Source organism: Fusarium oxysporum, chromosome 1 (assembly GCF_000149955.1).
Source record: "Fusarium oxysporum f. sp. lycopersici 4287 chromosome 1, whole genome shotgun sequence".
Classification (NCBI taxonomy): Eukaryota; Fungi; Ascomycota; class Sordariomycetes; order Hypocreales; family Nectriaceae; genus Fusarium; species Fusarium oxysporum.
In genome coordinates, this window is record NC_030986.1 from 3,657,471 (window position 1) to 3,683,400 (window position 25,930).

The following is a 25,930-nucleotide window of genomic DNA, read 5'->3' on the forward strand; positions in this document are numbered from 1 at the left end:
GTTGGCTTTGGGTTCCGATCCCCTGCATATTGCGGCTCTGATCCCGTTTAATCACAAGACAGATCTTGCGAGTCTTTGCTTCTGTCATTTCAGCAGGCAAGAGCCTGTCGATCATAGCCAACCCAGGACACTGCAGGAGCTCAGCCTTATTGTACCGGCATAAGTGCCTAGAGAAGGACCTGCTCCGAATGTCTTTGATATTCGTGATGAATGAAACAATTTCACTGTGATAATTCTGGGCATACGGCCGCGGTCAGTTTTCGACTACGAGCTGGGATAGCTCACATTTACGGCAAGCCACAAAGGCTATTTCCCAACCTAGCACAACCCCTACGGCCCCTCCACAACACAGCATCGGACTTGGGGAATGCCCATAGATGTCAGATGCTAATTCGGAATGGCTCTTTGACGAATTGCCATCAACGAATGAGCTCTGATGACTGGGATTGTGGCACATTGCCATATCCCAAGGGCAGCTAAGGTTTTGCTGCGGCGTCATCACATGAATCATTCCTATCGTGAGGGTGTTGAGATCCAGCTCAGGGTTGTTGCTGTCTCAAAGGTACCTAGTAGGAACAATTAAGGTATGCATTCATCGGCTTAACGCGACACAAAATGACGCCTCAATGGACCCTTCATTCAGGCATCATAGCCAAGCCAGGCCAGGTCAGGCACAAGACACGCACATGGCTGTGAAGAATAGGATATTCATTTGCTGCGAAATGTACCTCTTTTCTTTTGGCGCATAGGGTACGCTAAACAGGGCTGGAAAGATGATGGCCGATCACAAGCCAGCGCAACCAGTCATGGCAGTAATCGCAACTGCTGAAGGGATGAGGTCGACGGCCAAGCACTACTCCACGCAAAAGGTCTCCCAGGAGAGTGGTCGCTTAGTTCCCAGCTCCGGACGGTCGGTGCAGATTATGGACGATCACGTTCTAACTGCCCGCACCAGCAGTGGCGACGGCGGCGTGACGCCAAACCAAAGGGAGCGTGCCTTTAGAAAACCAGGGCTTCTAACGCTGTTCGCCGCAGGTTTGGTCGATTTAGATGTCTGGTGTGTGTGCGCACGCATCGATCGGGTGTGTGTGGGCTCTGGATCTGGAAAGCTGTCATGAGAGAACCAACGCCGGAGAGAGGAGCTCGATCCCCCGGCCCGTTAAGAGATCCGGCAATGACGTCCGCCGGCATGGATGCAGACACAGGGTCGTCAAGTAGGGAACCTCATCGGGCGGCTCAAGCTTCATTCATCCATTCATGGTGGGCTGCTGAGCTCGGACGGTGTGGTGCAATTAACGGTTCGGTACGGCCTCGAGGAGTGAATGGTACCGTGCATCAGCCGCGTGGTGCTAGGCTCCTCATAAACATGGTGAGACGGGACAGGACGTTGGATTATCTTGATGCCCTCCATTTTTCTTACCTCGCACCACCCCGGTGAATGGCTGTTCAAATGGGCGCTTTTTGGCCGCACTGACGGATTTCCAACTGCTTCTAGCACCGAAACCTGACGAGCTTCGACTTCACTCAAGTCAAGGTCTTGTATCTGTTCCCCTCGTCTCTTGTCGGAGCCGGGCTTGGCTCCGGTCGAGTTCTGTTCACATCCTGCCAGTCCCATTTTGAGAATCTTTTTCCGCGCCCTTGCTCCTCTCGTGCGCTCTCAAAAACTCTCTCTTAAAGATATGTCTTCTCAAATTCCAACTACAAGGCGGCCTCTCCTCTAGCTTCCCCGTTGTTATTAAAGTCCATATCCCCCTGCACATTGGATTGAGACACATCTTGATCTGAACTTCGTCACTGCATCTCAGGAACCGTCATCACGTACCCAATTTAATCCCCAGTCTTCCCTCACCGTCGCCCACATCAGTTCCCTTGTGTGTGCATTCTAATTGTCCTGCCCCTCATTATTTTATTCCCACCCACGCCAGGTAGCTCACGAAATCGTCGCGACATTGTTCGCTTCCCAATTACAGACAGCCACCGATACCTCAACGCTCTACCAACTTTCATCTCGAGGGGCATTCTACTCAATGGAGCCTACCGATTACACCTGGGAACTCAGTTTACTTTAGCCAGCTTTTTAGAGCTGCTGTTTCCCAAACACTGCTTCCTCAAAGTCACATGGGGGTATACGGCCACTTCTAGTTATGGATCCAGGACTATCCTCATCCAGCAACGTCTCTCCAGGACCTGGGCCGCAAAGTAATCGAAAAGAGCGCGGTGCCATTGCAGCTCAGGTATGTTGGGCTTGATTACCGTGCCATTGAATCAGGGGTCCAATGCCTTAGCCTGTCGTTCCCTCACCTCTTTCGCTTTCATTTCGACGTTTTCTGTCAGTATCAATCTCGGATTCCATTCGTAGCTTCCAGTTGCTTTGGATATCTGTGTTATTGATATATTTCCTGTTTTCTCCTCAATTCATGCTATCAATTCGAGTGTTCCACTGTCAAACCAAGTGACTAACAAATACCCAGGCTTGTGAGACGTGCCGCAACCGAAAACAAAGATGTGATGAACAAAGGCCAAAGTGCGGTACATGCCAGAGATTCAAGCTCGAATGTCGATACCGAGAACCCCAACCAACAAAGTATGTTACTACGGGAGCCTGATAAAGCGGCGAGGATGCAGAGCTTGACCTGAATATGGCGTTGCTGTCGTCGTTGCCTGGGCCGCTCTCTTAACACAACTGCAATTTGCTAAACTCCGCCCACAGGAAGGATAAAACTCTGGTTGAGATTCTAGACCGACTCAAGACTGTCGAAAGTAAGATTGACAACCTGGGTCAACGGGAAAATACGACTCCTCCCCTCTTCACCACTCCTCAACCTCCAGCCGTTTATTCCACCAACACGCCGCTACTGGTGGATCCCGACTCCCACGATCCTCTTCCAGGCACATCCTTACCCAACCATCCTACAAGTCCAACGCCCAACCGTGACACAGGCGGCTATCGCTATGACTCGTCTGTGTCCAAGATGTCAGAATGGCCCGTTGTACGCCAGATGTTCGAAAGCCTTGGCCAGAAGGCTCCATCCGCCTTGGGTGAGATTCCTGCACTTCCGAGAGGACTTCGTGCCTCAAACGTTACTCTGCCATCCGATGGACTCCAGCCGGTAGGAATACCAAGTAACAGCGCTCTGCAGATACCCCTGCACCTCTCAGGCTCTACCTCGACTCTCAATCTTAGCCCCCCAAGTGTGGACTGGGAGACCATGCAAAGACTTAGTAAGGCTTATTTCGATGTCATTAACATGCTTCATCCTGTCTTGGATAGACAGTGGTTCAACTCGAACGTACTGAGTTCAATCATCAACAATGGATTCCAAGAAGGAGCACTTTCATCCCTTGTACTACTTGTCTTTGCCCTTGGAGAGGTGGCGCTCACCACATCAGAAGTGCCAATCTCGGCTTACAAGCAGCGACCATCTGGAATCAAGGGAGGTACTATCGATCGGCCACCTGGTCTTGCTTTATTCAATGAGGCACGGAAAAGGATGGGGTTTGCTATGAGTGAAGTCAGCCTGGAAAATGTGCAGATGTTGGCACTTGCTTCGCTCTACTACTCAAGCTGCGGACAAGCTCTAGTCGGTACCTCTACCTAGACCCCCAATACCCCTTTCTAACTGATCTGGCAGGAATGTTGGAGGATGAATGTGTATGCGTCCTTGGCCTGCCAGGGTCTAATAACGAGGTGGGAGGCCCAGTCGTTATGAGTCAACGCAGCCTAATTCTAATATTATATTTATAGCAAACCTGACGAATTACACGGCCCCCGAACAGATCTGGTCAAGCGAGTCTTCTGGCACTGTTCAATCATGGAAACGTAAGTTATTGATAACAGCATGAGAAGGCATATTAATAACAAGGACAGGTGCTTCCACATGGAGTTTGGACTACCCCTGACTGGGCTAGAAAAGCTGGAAGAAACGATCGGTCTCCCTGACTTTAGTGGACCGATGACTGACGAGGACTATATCGTCAATCAACAAACACACTTTCATGAGCATTTCGCTTCTCAAATCGTTCTCCGAAGGCTCTCGGCCAATTTCCATTCTGTTCTCAACAAGAGTACGTCAAAAGAACTATGCACTGGCAGTCTTAGCAACCGCACACTAATAATGCCTTAAAGCCTTTGGCACAGATGCGTCTCTACCCGTTGCGGGGTTCGCTCCCTTCAACATCTCTTCGAGTCCCGGGACCGCAGCTGTTATGAAGCAACTCGACGCACAGCTAGACCAGTGGAGGAGCATGCTACCCAGCCATCTAAGATGGCAGGATAACCAGGATGTGGCCTTCGCGGATCCTTCACATAATGCCTTTGGTGACGTATATACGGAAGAATCTCTCCAGAGCAATTACATGTTTACACCGGATCTTGATACTCCACCAGCCACGTATCCGTTCGCGGCCGACATACAAACTGCACTTCTCCGAACACGATACAGCTACAACAAATACGTTATACACAGGCCCTGTATTTTCAAGGCTCTTCATCACCCTGAGAGCATGACGCGAGAAGATGCTGAAGGTGCGGCCGAATGTCTCAAAGCCTCGGTTAAGTGGCCCATTGCCCTATCACCCCCATGTACCAACAAACGACTTGTGCCGATTGCTTTCTTCTGGTCACAGAATCTGCTGGGTGTTCTAATTCTGTTACATTTATCGCAGCAGCACCCCATGTTGGGTCGGATCCGGTCGTCGCTTTGCGGGCAACGCTTCGATGTGGAAGCCTCCCAAACTGTTACAGTATATTTAGACTGGCTACGCGATATGAAAAAGATAGACTCGACGGCGAACTGGTGCTGGAATATCGCTCGCTTGGTCTACCAATTGGACGATTAGACGAAACGAGGGAAGATGTTGACATACCTCCCCTTATGACTACAACCATGGGAGCGGGGCTGGGGGATAGACTTTGGCGATACGGCTGCGAAACGAAGCATAACATGAATACTTTGACGCCAGGAGTTGAGCGGATTTCCCCATGGTCCGAACGAATTGATTATGCAAGCCCATACTAGAAGACTATAGAGAAGCTCACGGGAATTGTGTTGATCACATTCAAGGAGGAGTTGGGGAGGAATTTAGTATTTAATCGAAGCGAAACGAACGTCCACCATCATCCTGTGTTTGATTTTAACAACCTCACCACATATCGCACATACCGTCTAGCTGACTTTCTAAGACAGCCTGATTATACTCATGGCGGTCTGAATCAGCTTTGAGAGCCCACGACATTCAATGAGCCTCTCAACGCTGATATATTGCATGGTCGAGCAGCCCACTAGTGCGTAGATCCGCAACCCTACAAACTTGGCCCTTACAAGAAGAGGCTTTCTGCTATAGATTCCATCGATCATGAGGAAGATGATAGTGCCCTACGTCCATGCTTATGCGTCAGCAACCCATTGCAACGATGCAAACGGCGTCAACAGGGGCATATACCATTATGACGTAAGTTGCCAGTCATTCATTCCTTCCTAATTCTAGCTCTCGCACTGCTACATAGTAGCTCGGTTTCCGTAACCGAATCCGAACCGCTACTGGACTGCATCGCGTAAGACATTAGTCATGATATGGTCATGGGGAGTTGTTGACCTCTACGAAGAGGAGGGTGCATAGTCATTGGGAGGTTCGCACTTGATCAAACATGGTCAATGACGGCCCCAACAATCGTGATTGCCTAATTGCCAAGAAGATCTCCAAATGGGTGAAGATTTCTGACATCAATGATTCAAGCTCACCATCGAGTAAGTTCATGCTAGCATTAAGATATTGAAGCGCGCAGCGTAAAAGTTTACGTCCATACCACCGTTACTATTCGTACCCATACACACAATGAAAGAGCCGACCTACCCTAGGCCCAAGAGTTAAGAGCTTAGTAATTTGGCTTTTATCTACATGAAACTATCAGTTCGACGACATTAGAGTTCTCCAGCTGAAAAACCACGAGATCCCTCGTGTAGATCGGAATCGCGGCCCGAGCCGAGCGGGGGGCCCGAAATCACATCTTTCTTTTTTGGTGTCGCACATGGTTTTACCCATGGAGATTTTCTTTCCAAGTTCCAGAGCAGGTAGTCATCCAATACAAAAGCAAAACATGGCAGTGTGTTGAAATGTATGTCTCCAAGGCAGTGTATATCTTTTCCTAGACAAGGACTTGTAAATGCGAGTTTCTATGAGGCAGATCAAAGTGCAAAAAAGGAGCTCGAGGTATCAACGCCAATAGGATTTCTTACCGAAAGTTTATATGAACCTCAATTCGCAAGTTCTAGGGTCGTGTTAGTTAAAGCCTTTATTATGAGGCTCCTGTAGGCTTTGGTAATTGAAACAACACGGAATGCCATCACGTATGTAGCCGCACGGTAGAAGCGTCTCAGTGATCATGTTGGCTGGCCACGAATTTAGAGGCCGGCATAACTTGCTAAAATTGTTTCAGTTAGGGATACAGTGGTGACGTAATTGAGGCACAGAATCATGTAAATTGCCATCGCGATCTTATAATAGCTCAAAGTTTTGACAAAAGGCGTTCAGTAACTCCGACATCTATCCATTTCATCTCCATCACACTTCGTACTTCAATCCATGTCTTCCATTTTCGCGTGTTGAATCAAACATCGTCCCTGCAGCGTTTCACCAAAAGTATTTCCCTTTCTGCCGGTCTTTTGAATCCTGAGCAGCACTGTACGATTGTCGATCAGTGCGAGGGCCTTGTCCGTTGGAGTTCGAATCGCCGACATGGTCCATCGGGCTGACCATTTGTAGTGCAGGTTCAGCGATGGCTCTGAAAACGCCCTGGTGCTGTAGGGTTTCAGGCGTCCAATGTGTTTTATCGCCGAACTCTAGACCCATGTTCTCTTGGAATATCTCTTCTGCTCGTGTGGACGAAATGCTTGTTTCGAACCACTGGCCAGGCCGTCCGTTTTCAGGGGGTGTTACTGGAACTGACTGACCCCGATAAGTTCCTTTGGGAATACCAGGAAGTTTCTCAACCCTCCGTATCATAGTAACCTTGAGACAGCTAGGCCCCTTCCCTCCATTTCGGTATCGGGCTTCGTGACATATTCTAACCTTATCAACGCCCAAATTCGAGGTGCTCTTTGTCTCGGTACTGATCACGAGCTCTCCCATCTCATTCGTTCTAAGAAATTAGTTTGACACCATACCAAATGATTAGGCTGAGTGACTTACTCGATACTCATGGAGCGCACCAATGATGCAGCAAACTCTTCCATATCATCGGCCATCCCCTCCATATACATGCGGGAGACAGAAAATTTGACATCCCATGCACGTCGAGTGCAATGAACGAAAGCCTTTGAGACTTCAGTCGCTGGGGGGAAGTATTGGTGCTGGAAGGTATCGGCATCAACTTCCACGACAGCCTCAAGCGTCTTCTCGGCGACGCAGTGGAATTCGTAGTAAACTCGCTTCTCCGTCAATAGCCACGGAGATCTGCCACCAAACATTTGAGGGATCGTGTTTGCTTCTGCCCCGCTTGTTGTGAGGATGGGATAAAACCCCATATGCGGATTTTCAGTGTTTAGAGCCTCAACGGTTTTATTAACAGCCCATGATGGCGCTTGACCGTCATAGACCAAAGCAGGAAATGTGTCTTTGCGGCACAGCCGCCCAAATTGAGCTTGAATGCTCACTTTCCCGGGGACTATTTGTAGAACTTCAACCAACTTACTGAGCTTGTTCTCAGCCTGTGACAGAATCTCGCTATAATCCACCTGGTCCGTCGATGGCATGTCCATTCCTGGAACAATTTGGAAGGTCTGTGGGATTGGGTCAGGCTTGGGTTTCTCAGTTGAATTTGACTTGTCCTTGGCGTGCTCTTCTTTCTGCTTGGCCGGGACATGGCTGAAGCTGGCAATAACCTCGGATGTTGGCGTTGCTGGAGTCGGAGTTGCAGAACGATTGTCAGGGACAAATGTGACAGGTATGTTCAGCCCGAAGGTGGGCTTGTCGTCTCGCTTCTCTTCTTTCTTCTTTGAGGCTACGTTGGCCCAGCTTAGCCCAGAGGCAGCTTTCTGTCTCATGGTATCAAACAATCTTTTCTCCTGATGGTTTCTCTTGCCGAATGTGACTTCAGAATGAACACCTTGGTCCTCTGATGCAGTCTGAAGTCTGTTACCGCGATCGTGCAAAGGGATACTATCCATAAGCGCAGGAGTTGTGATGGGGCCATCGTTAATGTCCATCAAATCCTTTGTAGTATTAGACTGCGGATCGGAAGGATTGGGAAAATTGAGGAGCTTGAGACTGTTTTTTGGTAAGTCCAAGCCCAATGGAAGCTGGCTTGAAGAAGCCTGGTAATCTGATTCTGGCATCTGATATTTGATCTTGGCCTCCAGAAGAGGGACGTCTTTAGTGTTGACAAGCCGAGGTTCCCTTGGTTCGTCAATACTTCGCGATGTCTCGGGACATGAGTCACATGGTGACTCTGTTGATATTCCCTGGCCCTGCTCTCCATTGTCCTCTATCAGAAATGAGGGTGGCTTCAAATGGTCACCGTCTCCGCTGGACTCGATGCTGTAGAGCCAATTAGTGATTTTCTTGTGATTTCGAGCGTGGTACCTGGGAGCTTCTAAGCACTTTCGAACTTGTGGTAAGTCTGTAGTGCTGATATGTTTGAGATTGCGGTTTCCCTTAGGGCTGGTGATCTTGTCGATACTATCCGATTCTTGATGCTGGACCTTCTGTCGGGGTCTTTTGTTCTCACTAACAGCTATGGTACCAGACCGCTTGTTTCCATATGAATACCCAGAGAAGGGGTGGAACTCTGGTTGCCAAGTTGCCAAGTTGCCGGGCTCTGGAATTGGATATTTGACGCTATCGGGTACAGGCTGCCGGTACCGACTAACAGATTCAATTCTCAAGGATACTGCACTGGCGATCGAGGCGTACTCCTGGTCCTCGCTCTGATAGGTGCCGGCGGAATCAACATAAGTCAATCTGGATAATCCAGTATGTGTCATGTATCGGTAGCAGAGTGTAACCAAGCTCGAATTTTCAGTAAGAACCATATGAGCGGTAGGGGGCAAGGGGGAATCCTAAGCTTATTAGAAGAAGGACACAACTTGATCGTAGGAAATACCATAAAGTTCGCGAGAGTGTCGAGTTTTCGTTTTGCAACGCTTAGTGCTTGTTCGCTTTCACTGCTGCCGATGTATAGTAAGGAACCCTGGAAATTATGTGTAATGACACATTTCGTAAGTGCTTGAAGGCTGTCGATGCTTGGGCCCAAAGGCGAAACAGATCCCAAGGACTCGTAGTTCGAGAGAATCTGCATGATAGTGACTCCAGATGATTCTGGAACTCGCCAGACTGTTTTGTAAGACAAGGTCTTGATAGTGTCGGGATATCGGAACGTGTCATATTGATTGAGGATATCTTTCGGGATTGTTTGGAGAGAAGGAAAGGCAATAATGTGTGGTTCCTCGACCAGTACTTCAATATCAAGTTGGATGGCAGATGTGCTGTGGTCATCTTTGTCTTCGTCTCGTATAACAGCGTCAGCTTCTGATTCTATTAGCTCCTCTAGTTGAGAGTGCATCCAATCTGAGACTTCGCGTTGAGAAGCCCTTGGGGCAATGAGCTTGAACCAAGGGATCTCAGGTTCGTAGAGGATCTCAAGGATTCCCTAAATGGAAATTAAAAAAAAAAAGACGTGTTAGCAGAATTCTTGGAGAGGCTTTCAATACTTACAAGGTCATCTTTTCTTTCCTCGACACTCGCAAATATCAGCGCCACCCCTTTAGGGAGTAACGGAGGGTTACAAGATACGTAGAACTCTACAATATCCATGGTTGTGACACGAAGGTGCTGAGACGACTAGTGAATAAACAGTTTTGTATCTGTGCTGATATGTATACTCACGTAACAAGGCGTAGTTGAGGAATTGAGGAAGATTGCTAAACGCTTCAGCGTAGATGGTAACCCTGACACATTAGCCGGACGATACAGAACAGAGTGGTATTTTGGTTCAAATAACGAACAGAATAGTGATAGAGCATGTGTAAATGAAGGAAACCGTCGTTTTCAAGGACGCACTGGCATGGACTGTGGCCTTGAGAAAATAAAGAGAAAAAGAGGAAGGTTGATGCGAAAGACCATGCCAAGGTGAAAAACCGGAAGGGAGGTGGAGGGAGGAAGAAGAAGAAGAAGAAGAAGAAGAAGAAGAAGAAGAAGAAGAAGAAGAAGAAGAAGAGAGAAACTTGGAGATTGGGAGATGTGCTTGATATAGGCAGGTACAAACAGAAATAAAAGGAGGAAACTGCCACCGCTGCAGTCTCCCACTACCTACGCGGCAAGCGGCAGCTTCCACTGGCAAAGCCAGGTGCCAACAGTGCCACTGCCTTTCTTTTGCCTCGCCGAGGAGAAAAGCGCTCCGTGATTCACTGCCATGAAATACGCCCCTCCCTGCCGGGTGGTGAGAGTCAAAATGAATGACTGACACTGCGAGCACTGCATCATGAAGGTAATGTGCCCCGCACGTGTGAAGAATAAAGCCTGCAATTCATGAGCAACAATAGGGAAGTTGGTTATATATATGTACACCTTTAACACCTCTGACTTCTTAGAGATGGCTCAAAAGGGGGCTGTCAACTAAGGTAATTTACGTTTGTTAAAAGTGAGGAAGGGAGGATGAAGTATGAGATTTTCCAGCAACATCGTAGCTTGATGCACCACCAACTTCAGTAAACAAGATATTCAGATAAGTGTGATTGTCTCGTAACTAACCAGGCACCCTATAGAGATCCCAATTATATTTCGGTTTGTTTTCTTCTCCCTGCCCACAGGTTGTTTTACCTGGTATGACGACATATCTATATCCGAATATATCACTATTTCTTGATTGTGAGGCATCAAGCCTCGGCACAGCACAAAAAGAACCCCAAACACCTATAACACCTCGGCACGTCCCTTTCCAGTGTTATGTAAGTAACCGAGACGGGTTACAGAGACAAATTCAAATCCAGCGTAAATTTCCAGGCCATGTAATGTGTCTAAAGAGCAGAAGAGCAGAGTATACAAGGAGTGGTATCGAGGTAGCGATGGTCATCAAGTATTCGTAGACGTAAAGTCAAGAAGCTGTTTGGAGCTTCGGGAAAGAAACTGGGCTTAGCGAGTCGACTCGTCGAAGAGAGGTAAATGAATCGATCAAATCGCACATGCAGGGAGATGTAGCTCGCCAAATAAGTGAGTTGCGGCCACCACAACTCGTTTGACGGATGGTAGCGCAACAAGATTGGCTATTCTTATTGCGCGCCTTTGACGTTTTCTTTAACATTCAGCGCCCATCTCAGCTTGTTGAGAGTTTCCCTAGAAGCTTCTAGCAAAGCTTCTTGCTCATCTTCTCGCTTTCTGGCGTTGGTCTTGATATCTTTGAGGCCTTGTTCTTGGCTCTGTTTGTATTCCTCAAACATACGAGCAATCTCCTCCTTTTCATGTCGAAGTTGCTTGATGTTGCTATCTTGCTGGTCGCACAGATCTCTTAGTGTTTGGATTTTGTCGTCGTCTGCTCGTCGCTCCTCATTGAGTTGGTCGATCTCGGATTTCATCTTGGAGACGGCTCGCTTGACTTCTTCTCCTTGGTCCTGCCAGTGGGACGAGATGGCATTATAGCGGCCCTCCATCAACTGCGCATAGCTAGTTGCTTCTTCGACTTGGGTCGTTGCATCTTTTCTCGTCTTCTCCATCTCCTCCCTCCAGCTCTTTTCGCGTTGGAGAGCATCTATAGCTTTCTTCTTCTCTAGTTCGACAGTTGTTTGCAAGGTCTCTACCTGGCGTTCTTTTCGAGCCAGCAGTGTCTTAGTAACATTGGCCTCGAGTAGTCGGCTCTCATAATCGTTGACCATACGTTCGAGCTTGTCCTCAACCAACTTGGCCGCTTGCTTGGCCTCGTCTGCTTTTAGGCGCTCAATCTTTATGTCGCGCTTCAGAGCCTCGTTGTCGCTGACAAGTTTGTTTATCACGCGACCAGTCTTTCCCAGACCGGCTTTGCCTATTGTCGAGTCCCATTGACTGTCTGGCGCTTCAACGTTTTCTGACATGGCGGAACTATCTGGATCTGGAGTAGGCTCAACCACGCGCGCAGCGCCAGTGCTCCAGCGCGACGGTGTCGCTGTATGTGTGTCGTGTTCGGTCTTGGATTTGAGGTGTGTCTGGTTGTGGAAGTTGGAATCGGAGTTGGAGTTGGACAGGGCGCTTGTGGTACTGTTCATACTACTGGAGAAATTGCTGTATTTGCTTTCGGGGCTAGACTCGGAGCCCTCAAAGCTCCGAACGCTTCTAATTGTGCTGGACCTGGCGACGGCCGGTTTATAGGAGGTAGGGCTCCGGGCTTTCATGCTGTTGATGGCGCCGGTAGAGGCGGGAGTCAAGGTCTTTTCCTCGTCCAAAGGAGGAGCATGTGGTTCGGTGGATTTACTTGCAACTGTGGCGGCGGCTGAATAAGAATAGGTTGGCGTTAGCGAGTAGCTGCTTCACAGAAGTGGTAATGCAGTGAAGAGAGAAAACGAAATAGAAAAGTCGCTAGTGTGGAAAAGAGAACAAGGCTGACGTGAGGAGCCCAGTCACGTCAGGTCAAATCAAGCCAGACGGACAGACCAGACGAGACGAGCAGGAGATAGGATGGGACGGGACGAGAATTGTACAGTTGCGCCCCAGTTGAAGGTGTGGGGAGCTGTTTCAAGTGGATAATGAGGCATTGACGGGTGGTAGTTGTCGAAAGTAATATAAGGATATTTAACAAAGCATGGACAGACCAATCTCAGCTCAAACTCTGAACATACCGTTGACTGTGTCTTTGTGAATCGAGAAATCCTTTTTATGAAGACGATTTCGCATTGCAACGACTGACAGAATTGACTTTAGTTCATGTATCTAAAGCAGTATGATCCTTTTGTGTTGAAGTATTGGTTGGTTGGTCAATGCTACAAATAAAAAGGAGTAACTTATCAGCAGCAAGGCTACAGAACAAATATAAGGCAGTGTGAAAGAAAGCAGAGGAGAAAATGAGGCAAAGCTCTTGCTGCAATGTTGAGAACAGATGACTGGATACGCAATGTAAACACAGACGTAAATTAACCCACACTAATAATAACGGGGGACAAGGGTCCCTTTCTTTGTTTTTGTTCTCAAGGGAAGAACTTGCTGGGGTTTTCTGATCTTCAGCAGTACGTACCTTGTGATAGTGTTGGCTCCCGCTGGCGCCCGTCTGGTCCCCGTTTGTGCCGTTACAGTAAGGTGCCTACCGTTGAGATGGTTGGGGGGAGGGAAAAGGTAAATATTGACATGCGCCGATCTAATTGTAAAGAAGCCTCTGTGTCGATCAGTATCGTGAGAGAAGTAATAAACAAAACAAAAAGCGATCCATACACATCTGAAGGAGAATTTGAGAGAATACCAGCGTCACGGGTCTCCAATTAAAGACCATGACTATTATAGTACGTACTATATATACCCCAACAACCATGTTCTCCTGATGGCACAGCAACATCATAGCACAAAACACGCAATCCAGTGTTTACATTTCTTCCCCTAGCTCAGCAATGACGCCTATGGCCGTTTCTCTCAGGGCCAAAGGTCCATCTTTAAATGCAGGGATCTCCAAGTTCGTGTCACTATGTTAAAATGGCGGCTCTGGGTCTTTATCCTCAAAATGATACTTGACACAATATTACTATGTCTTGCCATAGACAAATCAAGACAAGTCTGCCATCGAGACGTCGTATTTTCTTCCCAAAACCATGCATGGTTGTGTGTAACGATAGATGCGCGCCTCATAAATTGTTTTACAGCTTTATAACGGTCAACTCAAACAGACAATGCCGTTCCCTCCCCATCATCGACGGGTATTTCAATCCTGTTTCTACCCTTTAACGCCGTTGAATGCCTCATTTCGTGATTTAGCTTTTCTGTCATCCTGAGACAGTTGTCCACTCCAGGCCTTCTGTTTCTGTAACTAGTGCGCCTGAAAAGCAACGTCAAGCCATTCCTTTGCTAGCCGGATTTTGTGGGTAGAGCAACTCCACCCATCATCTTAACGATTTACATCTTTTGATACAACCAGATAAAGTGACAATCGCGTATCGTTGCACTTTCCATTAAGCGATCCATTATGACTTCGGTGCTAAAACTAGCAGCCCGCTTCAAGCGGTAATAGCAGGCGATGCAGACTGTCCAGATTCACTGGCAGCATTTCGTGCAGACTCCATGAAAGTTGGCCGATATTTGGTCAAATACTTGCCTGCCATAGGTCTTGATTCTTCAACTAGGGACGTGTTAGCAACTATCATGAGACGAGGCTCCAATTCGACTTACATTCGGTCCAGATATCTTGCACCGTGTCCAGTGCAATCTCTTTGACAGGTGGCCGCATCATGACCAAGTATAGAAGACTTGTCAAAGCTAGCTGAACAACGCTGGGGTCGCGACACATGTGCTTCACGCGCGACAGGAGGTTCTTGTTTAGCTCGGGTATTTCACTCAAGAAACGTGTCAACACTTTGTCCTGAGGGTGCAGATATGGCAAAAATCCATCAATCAAACGCAAGCAGCACTTTTCGTAGTACAAGGGTCGATCGCCGCCCTTTTTCTGTTGTAGTTTGTCGTTGTACCACTCTTCACAGAGCCATGAGACCGCAACATCAATATGCTTTCGGAAGTCCTCCATCACATAGGAATATAAAACGTCGCGAATATTGTTGCTGAGAGACTGGGGTGCTGATGAGCTACCCTCCTCTTTGATAGAGGTTTCCTCGAGACCGGCCACAGAGCGCGTTGCTAGTCGTGCCAGTATTGTCATCCAAGAATCCCGATTACCAGAACTAGCTGCTAATCTGCTGAAGCCAGCCTTACTCTTCTTGGCTGGGTCTTCTAGTGACTTCATCATCTCAATTACCCGGGTAACTGTTCCGTTGCCTGCTGTCAATGCCGTTTCTGGGGTTAGAGCGCTAGGCTGATGAAGATGGAATGACTTCAGTGCAAGGCCATCGTCCAATACTGGTGCATCATGCATGGGTGAGCTATCTAGCTTGTTGAGAATCTGTTCTGTGTCCTCAGCCTGGTAGAAATCAGGCTCATAGTCATCATCGTCTTCCTCTACACCCAACGGGGCGGTGTTGGGATTTAACTCAGGAGCCGGAGCATTGGCTAGGGCGTCGAGACGGCCACGAATACCATCGACTGCTTTAGATAATACTTGGGGGTCAAGTCTCGACAGTGTGGTGACAGCGATCCTGGCGACTAAAGGAGCGGGAACTTGCGAGATATCGAAGTTTTTGAGAGCAGTATTGTCGATGAGTGTGAAAACATCTGCTAGGCTGTGAGGGCCAGGGCCCAGCGGTGGTATTTGAATTTGTGCTGGGGATAATCGCTGTCGTTTGGCGTCGTAGGCGTCTTGTGGTGCTGGCTCGAAGGGGCGTTTCCGTCCAGAATCGTCAAAAAATTCTGCCATGGTACGCATCATGCGTTCTACGTGCTGCTGTATCCTAGGAGTCATTGGATTGTTGGGATCTCGCTTCACAAGATGGATGAGCAACATTCGAGTTGTTTTCTCCATAGATCTAATCATGACGCGGGTCTTGGGGGTTAGAGGAGAGTTTGCGAGCTTGAGGGGGTTAAAGTTGAGAAGAGCATTGATGACCCGGTTCGAGGTTCCTGGTCGTGTCCTCACGAGGATAGACATGCAGTTTAACGTTGCGTCTACGAGCAGAGCATCACTGCAGTTTCGCGTAGAGTTAGTTACTTGGGCATTTACAGTCAAAAGCGATCCTCTTACCTGCTCTCCTGCAGAGTTGCCAACATTCGGTCCAGGAGTCCGGACGCTTCAGCCTCCAAGTTCCGAGGATCAAGTGACTGGTGATTTGGGGGGACTTTATCCAGCGAGACATCTAGAGTACCACCATACTGTTTCCATACGTTAGCGACATCCCCATTTATCTAGATCACTGACTCATACTCGTAGCTCAGAACCCGTCGCCGCTGTCTGTGCCAGAACTACACGTTGCGCGAACTTGATGCAACAGATTCTCACGGTAGGGCTAGCATTGTCCCATATCCTTAGAACCTTTTGTTTCACAGCTACCATTCTTTCCCAAGTGATTGTGTCGTATCCGTTGTTGATGCTACATAGTCACATTAGCTAAATCTTGCATCTCGCAGGGCAGTCTCATCATACATCCATCTCATCGCCAAGGGATAGATACTGGCAACGCATTGGATCACACTTCGCAGAACTTGAGGATCTTCACGCTCATTCTCGAGCATAGACTCCAATGTTGGTAAAACATAAGGTTGCATGGTCTCCTTTTCTCCATTTGGTAGAGCGGGCGTCGAAAAAGCTTCAGCCAGAAACTCGGCGCCCCATCTTCGCAGCTCGAGCGCTGCACTTGGTCCGATGATGGGCAGTATTCCCTTGACAACACTGGGATAATATTTGACATCTCCCAAAACCAACTTTCGTGCATCATCAAGCTGCCGGATCTGGTCCGACACTGAAAGATTCGCTGCCATAATTTATTGGTCGAATTCTCGGTCGCGGCGGTAGGTGTCGGCGGATAATAAACTTATAAGCTGCCTGTGAGTGCGCGATGAAGTGGTTTTCGTAGATAAAGATGCCAATGCGGCTCTTGAACCGTGGTCGCGCGACTAGGCTAAGCTTTGTAGCTGTGCATGCTTTGCATCAACCGCTGAGCTTCATCAAATGATCGGAAGTCGCGCGTGCCGTGGCGTCGTAATACACGTCCGGGATTCGTTCCACGTTGTCGTTGTTCGTTGTCGCTGTTAGGGTTGGTATATCTCAGACCTGAATCTTTGAACTGGCGACGCGAAAGCAAAGAATATGGGACGTGGAAACGGAAACAGACCCTTGCAATTAAGCTCCACAAAGAACCTGGAACTACCTAAGGAAAGTTCAATAGACGTCACGGTCATCCTCCATCCGGCCGATGTTTAGCCGCAAATATTCTTCTTACCTCAGTACAGAGGCGCATCGACATTCACTAAGAGTACATTCGAGGTAGAACCATATCTCGCAACATTCAAGCAATTGGCCCTCCTCAATTGCATCACGATCTGGTTAAGGATAACTCTCATAATAATTAACAACTCGACAATCCAAAATGCCTACCAGGTTTGTTTATTCAATAACAGTCTTCACTCAAGTGGACTGATCATGACTCCGAAACAGCCCGCATTCAACATACTACGATCGCCGCCTGCGCCAGGGCCCTGCGCTTGTACGAGCACGACGGCCCTATCTTGTCAAGAATGCCGTGACAGGCCTTGGTCTCTTGGCTGTTGTTGGAAGCATCTGTATGCAGAGAGAGAGAGCTCTTGTGTGATTGTCATCCTCCGCTAACGTGGTCTAGATTGGTATACGCTTAACGCCGTTGGTCAAGACAATTTCGAAGATGTCAAGGTCCCAGATGCGCCCGCGAAGCCATCTGCCTCCAAGTAGACAGTTCACATAAGTGGCCCGGCCACATGTACGATTAAGCGCTGGGAATTTCGATACGGGTGCAAGTTGAATAAGAGGGCAAGAGGCAGCATTGCTATTCATGAGACCTACAACGCAAAATGCCCAGAAAACTCCTCATCCTTTCATGTATAACAGGTTTGCCAGCTATTCTGTGCAGGGTGTGTATAAGTATATGAAGACCTTTGTACAGCGACTCTCAAGCAACCGGCTATCCACTACCTACAAAGTAGATGCCTTCCCCTCGACTGATAGCAGTAGACAGATATATACTATCTGCCGAAGACAATGCAATATTCTAATGTCGCTCAAGTCCAAATAAAAAGAAAAAGACAGCCCGGTCCGCCGCGGCCTGAACCGATCATCTCCCGTGGGTATCACAAAATCCGAGTACAAAAGCAAGATGCCCTATAATTTTACCAATTCAGTCCTATCCGAGGGATATGTTCAACCACAAATCCTATATACTCAGCATCTATGTAGCTGCTGTTTTTGTACCGCGGTTCACGCCGGGCAGATTGTTACTGACCCGTTTGGCTTGGTGAGCTGGGCTAAGTAACGTTCTTGTCAATTCTGGCGACTCCGATAGTCGTGCCGAGAGTGAAGGAGACTGCGTGATTTGGGCGTTGGGAGGCACAGAAGCTTGGTGCGCACCACGGCTGGTCATATCGTCTGCAGGTGCCTCCGCTGGAGCAGCTGTAGGGTGCATCTTGTGAAGTAAATGATTTGGATTGGCCCACGGCGTCTCTCGAAGGAATTGTTCACCAGCGGGTCCGAGGCGATCAAATGGCTGAGCATAGTATTCCTCGCGTCGTTGGTTTACTGGCTTATGTCGTGATCGCTTGGCTCGCTTACGATAGTCAGCTCAGTGCTCTGGGAGCTGACCTGTGTTATCAACGTACCTCAATGGCAGCTATATCATCTTCCAGTTCCGACGGTGTCGCTCCGGTCATCTCGGGGCCTGCGGGGAATCCTTCGTACTTTGCAATCGTAGCTAGTGCTGAGACCTCGGTGTTGTAGGCGATCGCATTTCTCACACGTTGTGCGGGATCCTTGGGGTAGAGCAAGCCGCAGTCCTGCAAGCTGTGTGCGCTTCGCCTTGCAGTTTGGATGTCGTACCACTCTTGGTTAAGTGCTTCTAGGGTCCTTTCTCTCTTCTCACGAACCGCTTGGTAGTACTGGCCCCATATTTGGGCTCGCTGGGCAACGGACCGTCTTTCGTGAGCCTTGAGGCGATATTCGTGTTCATTGTTTATTTCGCGTAATTTTTGTTCTAGTCGATCATCTAAACACTGCTTCATGTTTAGGTACTCGGGATGTGTCGGTTCGCTGGCAAGGAGTGACTGTTCTTCCTCTTCCAGTCTTTCAAGTCGGTCCTTGTAGAGCCTAGACAAGACGTCAGCGGGTATATGCTTGCTTTCACGATACAACGTACCTGTCACGAAACACCCCAAACATTTCCTCGATGACAGTCCAATCCTTGAAAGCGGCTTGTTTTCGTTCCACTGTGATAAAATAAGTATGGTGACCTGGATCATGAGTAAATTTGTTCTTACGCTCTTCATCATGTGCAGTAGCTGAGTCAACTTCTTCGTCTGCATCGGCATCAGCTTCGTCGTGGTGATCCACGTCTGTTCCTCTGGCGCTGTCGCGCGCGCCATCATGACTTCCGCTGTCAGTGTCGGGATCAAGATCAGCAACAGCTGCAGCTGCTTTTCGTTTGGATCCGCGGGTGTTCTTTTTTACGGCATGTGAAAGACGCTCTGCTAGATCAGTCTCTCGGTTGGTAGATCTCTTTTGGGGAGAAGCATCAGTGTCTTCAGCAGGTGTATGTGTGCCGGTGCTTTCATGTGCAGGGGTGGGCCCGTCTTCTTGCAGAATGGTCTCTTCAGGCTGCTGGGGGGTGTTCACATCAGTCGCATGCTCTGAACTTGCTCGTTTTCTAAGCGGCTGTTCGGTTTCTGATTGATCGGCGGCGGGTGAACGCTTCCGCTTTCGCTCTTGGGCGTCATTTTTGTGCTCGTCTTCCTCTCCTGCGTTGTGTGCGATCGCATGTTTTGTTGGTGAATCTTCACCAAGTGTGGGGAAGCCAGTAGAAGCATCGTCGTCGTCTATTGCAGATTCGTCCTCGTCGTCGTTGTGTAGGTTGGCGGTCCTGCGTAGCTTGCTGGGAGTGTGTTCGTAGACTTGGCCATCATTAAATTGGTCTACCACGACGTCTCGTTGCCTCTGATGTTTTGGCGTATCATATAGTCGCTCAGTTTCAGCTTCTGTGACGTTGCCATCCGAGGGTACGTCGGAGTGGGCGTCAGAGAGGACGCTGTCCGAGTCGGAGGTAGGTGGAGGCTTCTTTCGAGGGCTGCGCCTGACGCTATCTTCGTCATCATGATCGAGATTCATATGCTCAATGTCTTCGTCGTTGTCGTCTTTAGTGTCAACCTCACTGAGGGGGCTGGAGATGTTGCTGTCCTCATGATCGGCAACTCCAAGCGCCGGGGAGGAGAGAGGCGGAGGTGCGGAAGCAGTGGCAGCCATGGCTGCAAAAGAACGCGATTACGTGTCTATATATTGACTCGCTGAAATTATTGTGTTTGCTCGTATCGTTGGGTGGGAAAGAGTGCTTTGGTCGATCGCAAGATCGTGGGAGCGCGCCCGTGGTGACGGGTGAGGAGGAATGGTCGCTAGACAATCGAGGACACAGGATTTTGGAGTGGGAGCGTGAAAAGGCGAATGTGAGCTAAGAAACAACCGATTGGCTCGATCTCTGATCGGCATGAGAGATTCCAAAGAGGACTTTGAGGTAAGGAAGAGCTAGGAAACTTGTATTCGACAAGTTGGGCTGGTGGAGGGGAACAGAGAGTAGAGAGAGGAATGGGATGGGTGCGGTGCGGCCCCGGTTTGCGCTGGCTGCCCTGGGCGCCTCTGGGCTTGGGGCGAGCGCCGAAGCGGCCCTGCTGAGAGAATGACGGGGCCCGTAAAAGGGCGGTCCCTGACGGCAGAAATGCTCACTGTCAGTGCCACGAGAGCTTATCCATTGGCTGAGGTTATCTAACCAATGACGATGTCCCGAGCAATCTGATTGTGGGTCTTCCGGACTGAACCTGGGACTTTTTTCTGGCTCATGTCTTTTTCCGTCGCAGGTCAAAAAGAGTGCACGAGAGTCGACAACTTTTCCAATTCAGCCCAAACAGTACTGAATCTGACACAATGGCAAAACGGTAAGTTGCCAATCCTTGATACCTTTACGGATAAAGACCTAACAAAAAACAGTTCAAAGGGCCTGACAGCTTCTTCCAAGGCGGTGGACCCCACCCTCGACGCTCTTTTTGCGTCCAGTGTAAGTTTTGCGACATCGAGCCATTTGACTTGATCCATGCTCATCATTTGCAGGCTGGTCCTGTCCAGGCTCCCGCTAAGTCAAGATACTCGACGTTGGTGGAACAAAAGGTTCGGGAACCTCCCAAGCCAAGGGTGCAGCTCGAAGAACAAGACGCCGACGATGAGGTCCTCTCTGAGATTAGCGAAGAGCTGAGCTTCGAAGAAGATGGCCCCTCAGACGAGGAAGAGGATGGATCCGACGCTTCGGAGCCAGAGGGGGAGAGCGAAGACGAGCAAGAGCAAGAGGAAGAATCTTCAGACGAGCCCATGAAGGATGCGCCAGTGGAGCTCGACGACATTATTGATGCGACAGAAGACAAGTCAAACAAGGATCGAAAACGAAAGAGAAAAAACGAAAACGACGATCTGGAGGGCAGATATCTGGACAAACTTGTTGCGGAGGAGGAAGCTGAGCGCGCCGGTAAGCGACAAAAGAACGACGCTCTGAATAAGACCGAAAAGGCTGTCGCGGAGGATGAGGACGCCGGCAACGACAGTGATATTCCCGTCCATGAGACCCTCGCCAAGGACAGCAAATCATCAGACCTTGAGAAGGCAGCGCGAACAGTCTTCCTCGCCAACGTGTCCACAGAAGCAATCAATTCCAAGGCCGCCAAGAAGACCCTCATGGCCCATCTGTCATCCATTTTGGATAAAGATGCCACTCCTCCGCAGACTATCGAGTCGCTGCGTTTCCGTTCCGTTGCTTTCGCAGGCGGCTCTCTCCCTAAGCGTGCAGCTTACATTACTAAGAGCCTGATGGACGCGACGACCAAGTCCGCCAATGCATATGTCGTGTACTCAACCTCAGCGGCTGCTCGCAAGGCTGCCGCAGAGCTCAATGGTACCCAGGTCCTCGAAAGGCACCTGAGAGTCGACAGCGTCGCCCACCCCAGTCCCACAGATCACCGCCGATGTGTGTTTGTTGGCAACCTCGGGTTTGTTGACGATGAGACCGTCTTGAACACCAACGCGGATGGTGACACTACGGAGAAGAAGAAGAACAAGACCCCATCCGATGTCGAAGAAGGTCTTTGGCGAACTTTCAGCACTCAGGGCAAGGTTGAAAACGTCCGAGTAGTTCGAGATTCCAAGACTCGTGTAGGCAAGGGTTTCGCCTATGTCCAATTTTATGTAAGTCCATGGTTGTCTTACTTCGATCGGACCAGCTGCTAACATTATTTTCCAGGATGGCAACGATGTCGAGGCGGCCTTACTCCTTGATGGCAAGAAATTCCCTCCCATGTTACCGCGTAAGTTGCGAGTCACTCGAGCCAAGGATCCTCGCAAGACAGCTCTGGCCCAGGAGCGAGCCAGGGGCAAGAACGTCGTTCCTAATGGCGCCGCCAAGAGCACAAAATACAAGCACAAGGCTACACCTGAGGAGCAGTCCATGGCTGGACGTACAAGCAAGCTTCTCGGCCGCTCGGCCGCCGTGCAGCAACGCCACAAGAAGCGCCCCTCAACACAGGGTGCTTCCGAGGATGCTCAGAACATTCCGTCCAACATCAAAGGACCCGAACAGTTCGTTTTTGAAGGCCGCCGTGCTTCAGCTAAGGACGGCACACCCAAAGATCTCAAACTTGGTAAGAAGGGCAAGGGTAAGGGCAGGTCCAGCAGGCCCCAAAACCGGGGCGCAAGGAGAGCTGCCGAGTGGAAGAAGAAGAGCTGAGCGTTTTATGGTGAATAGCACTCATATCGCTAGTGGTTGACATGTGGGATGTGTGCTCTTTTCATACGTGAGATGAGGACGAGGATGGTGTTGTTAAAAAAGAGGGCCCCACGTCCCGGAAAGTTTGCGAGTGATTTTTCGGCCTTGGCTGCCCTGGCAAGTTCTGGCCGCTTAGATGAGAGACGAAGGTACTTGTATACTTATCGGGGTGATGGTGAAAAGTTCATAGAGTTGCACAGAGTTCATCAGTATATGAAGCACTAATTCTGTCTTATGTATTTAAAGCTTACGCACTTTTGTGGTTTTTGTGTTAAGATTCAGAATTCTAAGACGGAATCTTACTACAAATCATGATTACATCACGACGACTTCGTTGAAGCTAGCCCAGTACGTTGGTGTGATAGTGGTTCCCATATCAACGACATAACACGAGGTAGTGGGCAAAACTATTTTAATGAAAATGGATATATCATCAATTTTACGTGCCTGCTAACAAAGGCACCAAGCTTGCGTCGAGGGATAGTCTCGTCTATAAGGACCTAGCACCAACATTCAAGACCATGTACTAACGGGGTACCCTGAGCCAAACTCTGGCGCTTGGTGACCAACACATCTTTACCCCCATATGTGTGCCACCTCAAAAATCTCGGGAATCTTAAACAACTTCCTCCACAACTCTTTTCTGTACATTGCTTCGCGGGCATGAGCCCTGTCCGAGCCATCGCTTAAAACATGTCGTCAAAGAAGTCGAAAGAGATTACATAAACTCGCCTTGTGCGATCGTCTAGTACTCGAGCTCCTCCTCAGGCTCGAAGGAGTCGGCAGCAACCTCCTCGTAATCCTTCTCCAGAGCAGCGAGATCCTCTCGGGCCTCGGTGAACTCGCCTTCCTCCATACCCTCACCAACGTACCAGTGGACGAAAGCACGCTTGCTGTGCATGAGGTCGAACTTGTAGTCGAGTCGGGACCAAGCCTCAGCGATGGCGGTGGTGTTGGAAAGCATAGAGACGGATCGCTTGACGGGGGCAAGACCTCCAGCCTCAGGAGCGGCGGGGACAGCCATGGGCTTCTGGTAGTTGATGCCGAGCTTGAAACCAGTGGGGCACCACTCAACCAAGTTGAATGAGGCCTTGGCCTTGAGGGCAGCGATAGCGGCGTTACAGTCGCGGGGAACGACATCACCGCGGTACAGAAGAGCGACAGCCATGTACTTGCCGTTTCGGGGATCGCAGACAACCATCTGGTTGTTGGGCTCGAAGCCTGTGGGGAGTCAGTATCTTCGAGGATGCGCCTATAACATGAGCAAGACTTACACTGGAAGGTAAGCTCCTGGACCTTGAAGCTCTCGTGCTCACTCTTGGCAGAGGAGATGACAGGGGCGTAGCTGATGAGAGGGTAGTGAATTCGAGGGTAGGGAACCAAGTTGGTCTGGAACTCGTTGAGATCGACGTTGAGGGCACCGTCAAATCGGAGAGAGGAGGTGATGGAGCTGACAACCTGGGCAATGAGGCGGTTCAGGTGCTCGTACGAGGGTCGAGGAATATCGAGGTTGCGACGGCAGATGTCGTAAACAGCCTCGTTATCGACGAGGAAAGTACAGTCAGAGTTCTCAATAGTGCTGTGAGTAGAGAGAACAGCGTTGTAAGGCTCAACGACGGCAGTCGAGGTTCGGGGAGCAGGGTAGACGGCGAACTCGAGCTTGGACTTCTTGCCGTACTCGGTAGAGAGACGCTCGAGGAGAAGAGCACCGAAACCAGAACCGGTACCACCACCGAAGGAGTGGAAGATCAGGAAACCCTGAAGAGACTGGCAGTTGTCTGAGTTGTGCGGTTAGCGTTGAGTGCAAGTACAGGGAATCGAAAAAGCTCACCGGCGACGCGACGAATGCGGTCAATGACATTGTCAACCATCTCCTTGCCAATGGTGTAGTGACCACGAGCATAGTTGTTGGCGGCATCCTCCTTGCCACTGATCAACAACTCGGGGTGGAAAAGATTACGGTATTCGCCAGTTCGGATCTCGTCAATAGGAGAGGGGTCAAGATCGACGAAGAGAGATCGAGGAACATGCTTGCCGCTGCTGGTCTCAGTGAAGAAAGTCTCGAAAGAACCAGGGTCACCAATATCGGGAGCATTGGGGTCGGGGCGACCATCGGGGCCGAGACCGTGCTCGAGAAGGTAGCTATTCAGAGGCCAGTCAGCTTCAGGTTCGTGACGGTGGCGTTATTTGACAATTCAGGGAGACAACGTACAGCTCCCAAGCAGAGTTACCGAGCTGGGTACCAGCCTGGCCCAGGTGGAGGTGAAGAATCTGGATAGCAGAGAATCAGCATCGCGAGGTCGGATAGCAGCTTCAACGGATAATAAGGGGGCGCCCCAGCTGCACAGCTCCAGACACCAAGTGGAACACACAAATGGTATCTCGAGCAGAGCGAAGCAATGCAATGCAGCGGAGAGACGGGCTGCAGCATAATTGTAAACATACCTCGCCCTTCATTTTGTCTGGATGAAGCTAAAGAAGCTACGACGAGAGGTTGAAGTCGGGGGAGGAAAAGATGGGGAGAGAAATACTGTACGCGCGCAGCGCTTGAAGGGGGAAGGGAAAGAAGGGGCCGGAGGTGGTGATGGTTTTCGGGGTGGGTGTTTGGAGGTTCCAATCTGTGGGTGCAGTGGGACATCCAATTGGTGGCGGGGTCGTCAACAAACATGCTAGGCGCGCCGGAGCTATCAGGCGGTACATGTGCAACAGGCAAATTTTGGCAGTGCCAGCGAGTACCCGAGGTGCCTCTCACCGCCAATTGACAGGGAAGCCTGGGGACCCTTGACAGTGGGAGAACTGCGCTTGCAAGGGGCATTCAGGTGGGATCTGCTCACCCGGGAATGGTTTGTTGGCATTACCTAGATCCAGCGATAGGTAGTAATAGAGAGTTGCTCCCTATCGAACAGCTGCAGTGTATTGGCTTTCATACACAGCATCTCTATCAACTTACCTACTTACCTAACTACTACCTCGTAGCTTTGAGCTACAGAATTGCGACATGTCGATTCTAATTGGAGAGTGGGGGAGATGCTGAACTAAAAAAAAAAAAAAAACACTTGTTCGTCCGTGCCTGTATTTCAATGTAACTATATCTCGATATGCTTCCTTGCCTCTTTAGAGCAGCTAGACTCAATGCTCTTGGACATTTCATGTTACCTGGCTTATCCAATTTGGTTCCAACTTGAATATCTTGTAGCTGAGGCGTGTATTAATTTCGGTGCCTGAAACCATTGTTCTAGGCTACCAGATATCTAGGAATGCAACAAGGCACCAGCATATCACGCTCGGGACGGAATTTTGAGTGATGCCGAAGAATTATACAGATGACAAAGATTACCAACACAATGAGACTC

General features: G+C 49.4%; 8 protein-coding genes across 26 annotated transcripts; 3 read left to right on the forward strand and 5 right to left on the reverse strand.

Annotated features, from left to right (window-relative positions):
- The first annotated feature begins 1,101 nt into the window (after positions 1-1,101).
- FOXG_17916 (uncharacterized protein) lies at positions 1,102-5,230 on the forward strand. 4 transcript variants are annotated; one of them, XM_018397931.1, is made up of 7 exons: positions 1,102-2,234; positions 2,472-2,584; positions 2,711-3,581; positions 3,633-3,688; positions 3,746-3,820; positions 3,869-4,065; positions 4,127-5,230. In XM_018397931.1, the coding sequence occupies exons 1-7, from the start codon at positions 2,145-2,147 to the stop codon at positions 4,837-4,839; spliced, it is 2,115 nt and encodes a 704-aa protein (XP_018232811.1). In that variant the 5' UTR covers positions 1,102-2,144; the 3' UTR covers positions 4,840-5,230. The 4 variants fall into 4 exon arrangements, with proteins under 4 accessions (XP_018232811.1, XP_018232813.1, XP_018232814.1 ...); XM_018397933.1 differs by having other exon boundaries at positions 1,102-2,584; XM_018397934.1 differs by having other exon boundaries at positions 2,472-3,581.
- A 1,230-nt stretch (positions 5,231-6,460) lies between these two features.
- On the reverse strand, positions 6,461-9,810 carry FOXG_00650 (uncharacterized protein; the record flags this gene model as incomplete). Its single annotated transcript, XM_018377139.1, has 4 exons — positions 6,461-7,138; positions 7,189-9,056; positions 9,101-9,646; positions 9,712-9,810. The coding sequence occupies 4 exons, from the start codon at positions 9,808-9,810 to the stop codon at positions 6,631-6,633; spliced, it is 3,021 nt and encodes a 1,006-aa protein (XP_018232815.1). The 3' UTR covers positions 6,461-6,630.
- A 703-nt stretch (positions 9,811-10,513) lies between these two features.
- Positions 10,514-13,440, reverse strand: FOXG_00651 (uncharacterized protein). Of its 6 annotated transcripts, none has more exons than XM_018377142.1 (3): positions 13,193-13,424; positions 12,801-12,863; positions 10,514-12,454 (listed from the first exon to the last, which is right to left on the reverse strand). In XM_018377142.1, the coding sequence occupies exons 2-3, from the start codon at positions 12,853-12,855 to the stop codon at positions 11,265-11,267; spliced, it is 1,245 nt and encodes a 414-aa protein (XP_018232818.1). In that variant the 5' UTR covers positions 12,856-12,863; positions 13,193-13,424; the 3' UTR covers positions 10,514-11,264. The 6 variants fall into 6 exon arrangements, with proteins under 6 accessions (XP_018232818.1, XP_018232817.1, XP_018232816.1 ...); XM_018377141.1 differs by having other exon boundaries at positions 12,801-12,941; XM_018377140.1 differs by having other exon boundaries at positions 12,801-13,440.
- A 140-nt stretch (positions 13,441-13,580) lies between these two features.
- FOXG_00652 (uncharacterized protein) lies at positions 13,581-16,883 on the reverse strand. 2 transcript variants are annotated; one of them, XM_018377146.1, is made up of 5 exons: positions 16,190-16,883; positions 15,971-16,136; positions 15,791-15,918; positions 14,332-15,731; positions 13,581-14,281 (listed from the first exon to the last, which is right to left on the reverse strand). In XM_018377146.1, exons 1-5 carry the CDS (start codon positions 16,522-16,524, stop codon positions 14,160-14,162), a joined length of 2,151 nt encoding a protein of 716 aa, XP_018232822.1. In that variant the 5' UTR covers positions 16,525-16,883; the 3' UTR covers positions 13,581-14,159. The 2 variants fall into 2 exon arrangements, with proteins under 2 accessions (XP_018232822.1, XP_018232823.1); XM_018377147.1 differs by having other exon boundaries at positions 15,791-16,136.
- Positions 16,884-17,132: 249 nt separating this feature from the next.
- FOXG_17917 (uncharacterized protein) lies at positions 17,133-17,395 on the forward strand (the record flags this gene model as incomplete). The annotated part of the gene is made up of 3 exons (XM_018397935.1): positions 17,133-17,143; positions 17,201-17,325; positions 17,382-17,395. Coding segments are annotated over 3 exons (150 nt in total), but the record flags the coding sequence as incomplete, so codon positions are not given.
- Positions 17,396-17,472: 77 nt separating this feature from the next.
- Positions 17,473-22,673, reverse strand: FOXG_00653 (uncharacterized protein). Of its 3 annotated transcripts, XM_018377149.1 has the most exons (5): positions 22,044-22,616; positions 19,045-21,984; positions 18,924-18,993; positions 18,391-18,874; positions 17,474-18,338 (listed from the first exon to the last, which is right to left on the reverse strand). In XM_018377149.1, the coding sequence occupies exons 2-5, from the start codon at positions 20,021-20,023 to the stop codon at positions 17,964-17,966; spliced, it is 1,908 nt and encodes a 635-aa protein (XP_018232826.1). In that variant the 5' UTR covers positions 20,024-21,984; positions 22,044-22,616; the 3' UTR covers positions 17,474-17,963. The 3 variants fall into 3 exon arrangements, with proteins under 3 accessions (XP_018232825.1, XP_018232827.1, XP_018232826.1); XM_018377148.1 differs by having other exon boundaries at positions 17,473-18,338; positions 19,045-22,673; XM_018377150.1 differs by having other exon boundaries at positions 17,473-18,874; positions 19,045-22,673.
- On the forward strand, positions 19,140-22,919 carry FOXG_00654 (nucleolar protein 12). 6 transcript variants are annotated; one of them, XM_018377152.1, is made up of 4 exons: positions 19,140-20,706; positions 20,759-20,825; positions 20,879-22,000; positions 22,056-22,919. In XM_018377152.1, exons 1-4 carry the CDS (start codon positions 20,696-20,698, stop codon positions 22,536-22,538), a joined length of 1,683 nt encoding a protein of 560 aa, XP_018232829.1. In that variant the 5' UTR covers positions 19,140-20,695; the 3' UTR covers positions 22,539-22,919. The 6 variants fall into 6 exon arrangements, with proteins under 6 accessions (XP_018232829.1, XP_018232833.1, XP_018232828.1 ...); XM_018377156.1 differs by having other exon boundaries at positions 20,879-22,919; XM_018377151.1 differs by having other exon boundaries at positions 19,140-20,825; positions 22,056-22,852.
- On the reverse strand, positions 22,848-25,246 carry FOXG_00655 (tubulin alpha chain). 3 transcript variants are annotated; one of them, XM_018377157.1, is made up of 5 exons: positions 25,023-25,246; positions 24,790-24,848; positions 24,409-24,719; positions 23,852-24,355; positions 22,848-23,798 (listed from the first exon to the last, which is right to left on the reverse strand). In XM_018377157.1, exons 1-5 carry the CDS (start codon positions 25,032-25,034, stop codon positions 23,323-23,325), a joined length of 1,362 nt encoding a protein of 453 aa, XP_018232834.1. In that variant the 5' UTR covers positions 25,035-25,246; the 3' UTR covers positions 22,848-23,322. The 3 variants fall into 3 exon arrangements, with proteins under 3 accessions (XP_018232834.1, XP_018232836.1, XP_018232835.1); XM_018377159.1 differs by having other exon boundaries at positions 24,409-24,848; XM_018377158.1 differs by having other exon boundaries at positions 24,790-25,246.
- Positions 25,247-25,930: the final 684 nt, after the last annotated feature.

What these genes read in the sequence shown, in the direction of transcription:
- FOXG_00654 (XM_018377151.1), top strand. Translation starts at nt 20,610, where the DNA reads ATGTCTTTTTCCGTCGCAGGTCAAAAAGAGTGCACGAGAGTCGACAAC. An exon ending in ACGCTCTTTTTGCGTCCAGT is followed by an intron (nt 20,826 to 20,878) that starts GTAAGTTTTGCG and finishes CATCATTTGCAG; the next exon opens with GCTGGTCCTGTCCAGGCTCC. An exon ending in TCGCCTATGTCCAATTTTAT is followed by an intron (nt 22,001 to 22,055) that starts GTAAGTCCATGG and finishes ATTATTTTCCAG; the next exon opens with GATGGCAACGATGTCGAGGC.
- FOXG_17916 (XM_018397931.1), top strand. Translation starts at nt 2,145, where the DNA reads ATGGATCCAGGACTATCCTCATCCAGCAACGTCTCTCCAGGACCTGGG. An exon ending in TGCCAGGGTCTAATAACGAG is followed by an intron (nt 3,689 to 3,745) that starts GTGGGAGGCCCA and finishes TTATATTTATAG; the next exon opens with CAAACCTGACGAATTACACG. An exon ending in CCATTCTGTTCTCAACAAGA is followed by an intron (nt 4,066 to 4,126) that starts GTACGTCAAAAG and finishes AATGCCTTAAAG; the next exon opens with CCTTTGGCACAGATGCGTCT.
- FOXG_00653 (XM_018377148.1), bottom strand. Translation starts at nt 20,023, where the DNA reads ATGGCTGCCACTGCTTCCGCACCTCCGCCTCTCTCCTCCCCGGCGCTT. An exon ending in TACTGCACATGATGAAGAGC is followed by an intron (nt 18,994 to 19,044) that starts GTAAGAACAAAT and finishes ATTTTATCACAG; the next exon opens with TGGAACGAAAACAAGCCGCT. An exon ending in ATGATATAGCTGCCATTGAG is followed by an intron (nt 18,339 to 18,390) that starts GTACGTTGATAA and finishes GACTATCGTAAG; the next exon opens with CGAGCCAAGCGATCACGACA.
- FOXG_00655 (XM_018377157.1), bottom strand. An exon ending in CCGCATTCGTCGCGTCGCCG is followed by an intron (nt 24,356 to 24,408) that starts GTGAGCTTTTTC and finishes CGCACAACTCAG; the next exon opens with ACAACTGCCAGTCTCTTCAG. An exon ending in CCAGGAGCTTACCTTCCAGT is followed by an intron (nt 23,799 to 23,851) that starts GTAAGTCTTGCT and finishes GACTCCCCACAG; the next exon opens with GCTTCGAGCCCAACAACCAG.
- FOXG_00652 (XM_018377146.1), bottom strand. Translation starts at nt 16,524, where the DNA reads ATGGCAGCGAATCTTTCAGTGTCGGACCAGATCCGGCAGCTTGATGAT. An exon ending in CCCTTGGCGATGAGATGGAT is followed by an intron (nt 16,137 to 16,189) that starts GTATGATGAGAC and finishes GTGACTATGTAG; the next exon opens with CATCAACAACGGATACGACA. An exon ending in GCAACTCTGCAGGAGAGCAG is followed by an intron (nt 15,732 to 15,790) that starts GTAAGAGGATCG and finishes GCGAAACTGCAG; the next exon opens with TGATGCTCTGCTCGTAGACG.
- FOXG_00651 (XM_018377140.1), bottom strand. Translation starts at nt 12,855, where the DNA reads ATGCGAAATCGTCTTCATAAAAAGGATTTCTCGATTCACAAAGACACA. An exon ending in TCACAAAGACACAGTCAACG is followed by an intron (nt 12,455 to 12,800) that starts GTATGTTCAGAG and finishes ATTCTTATTCAG; the next exon opens with CCGCCGCCACAGTTGCAAGT.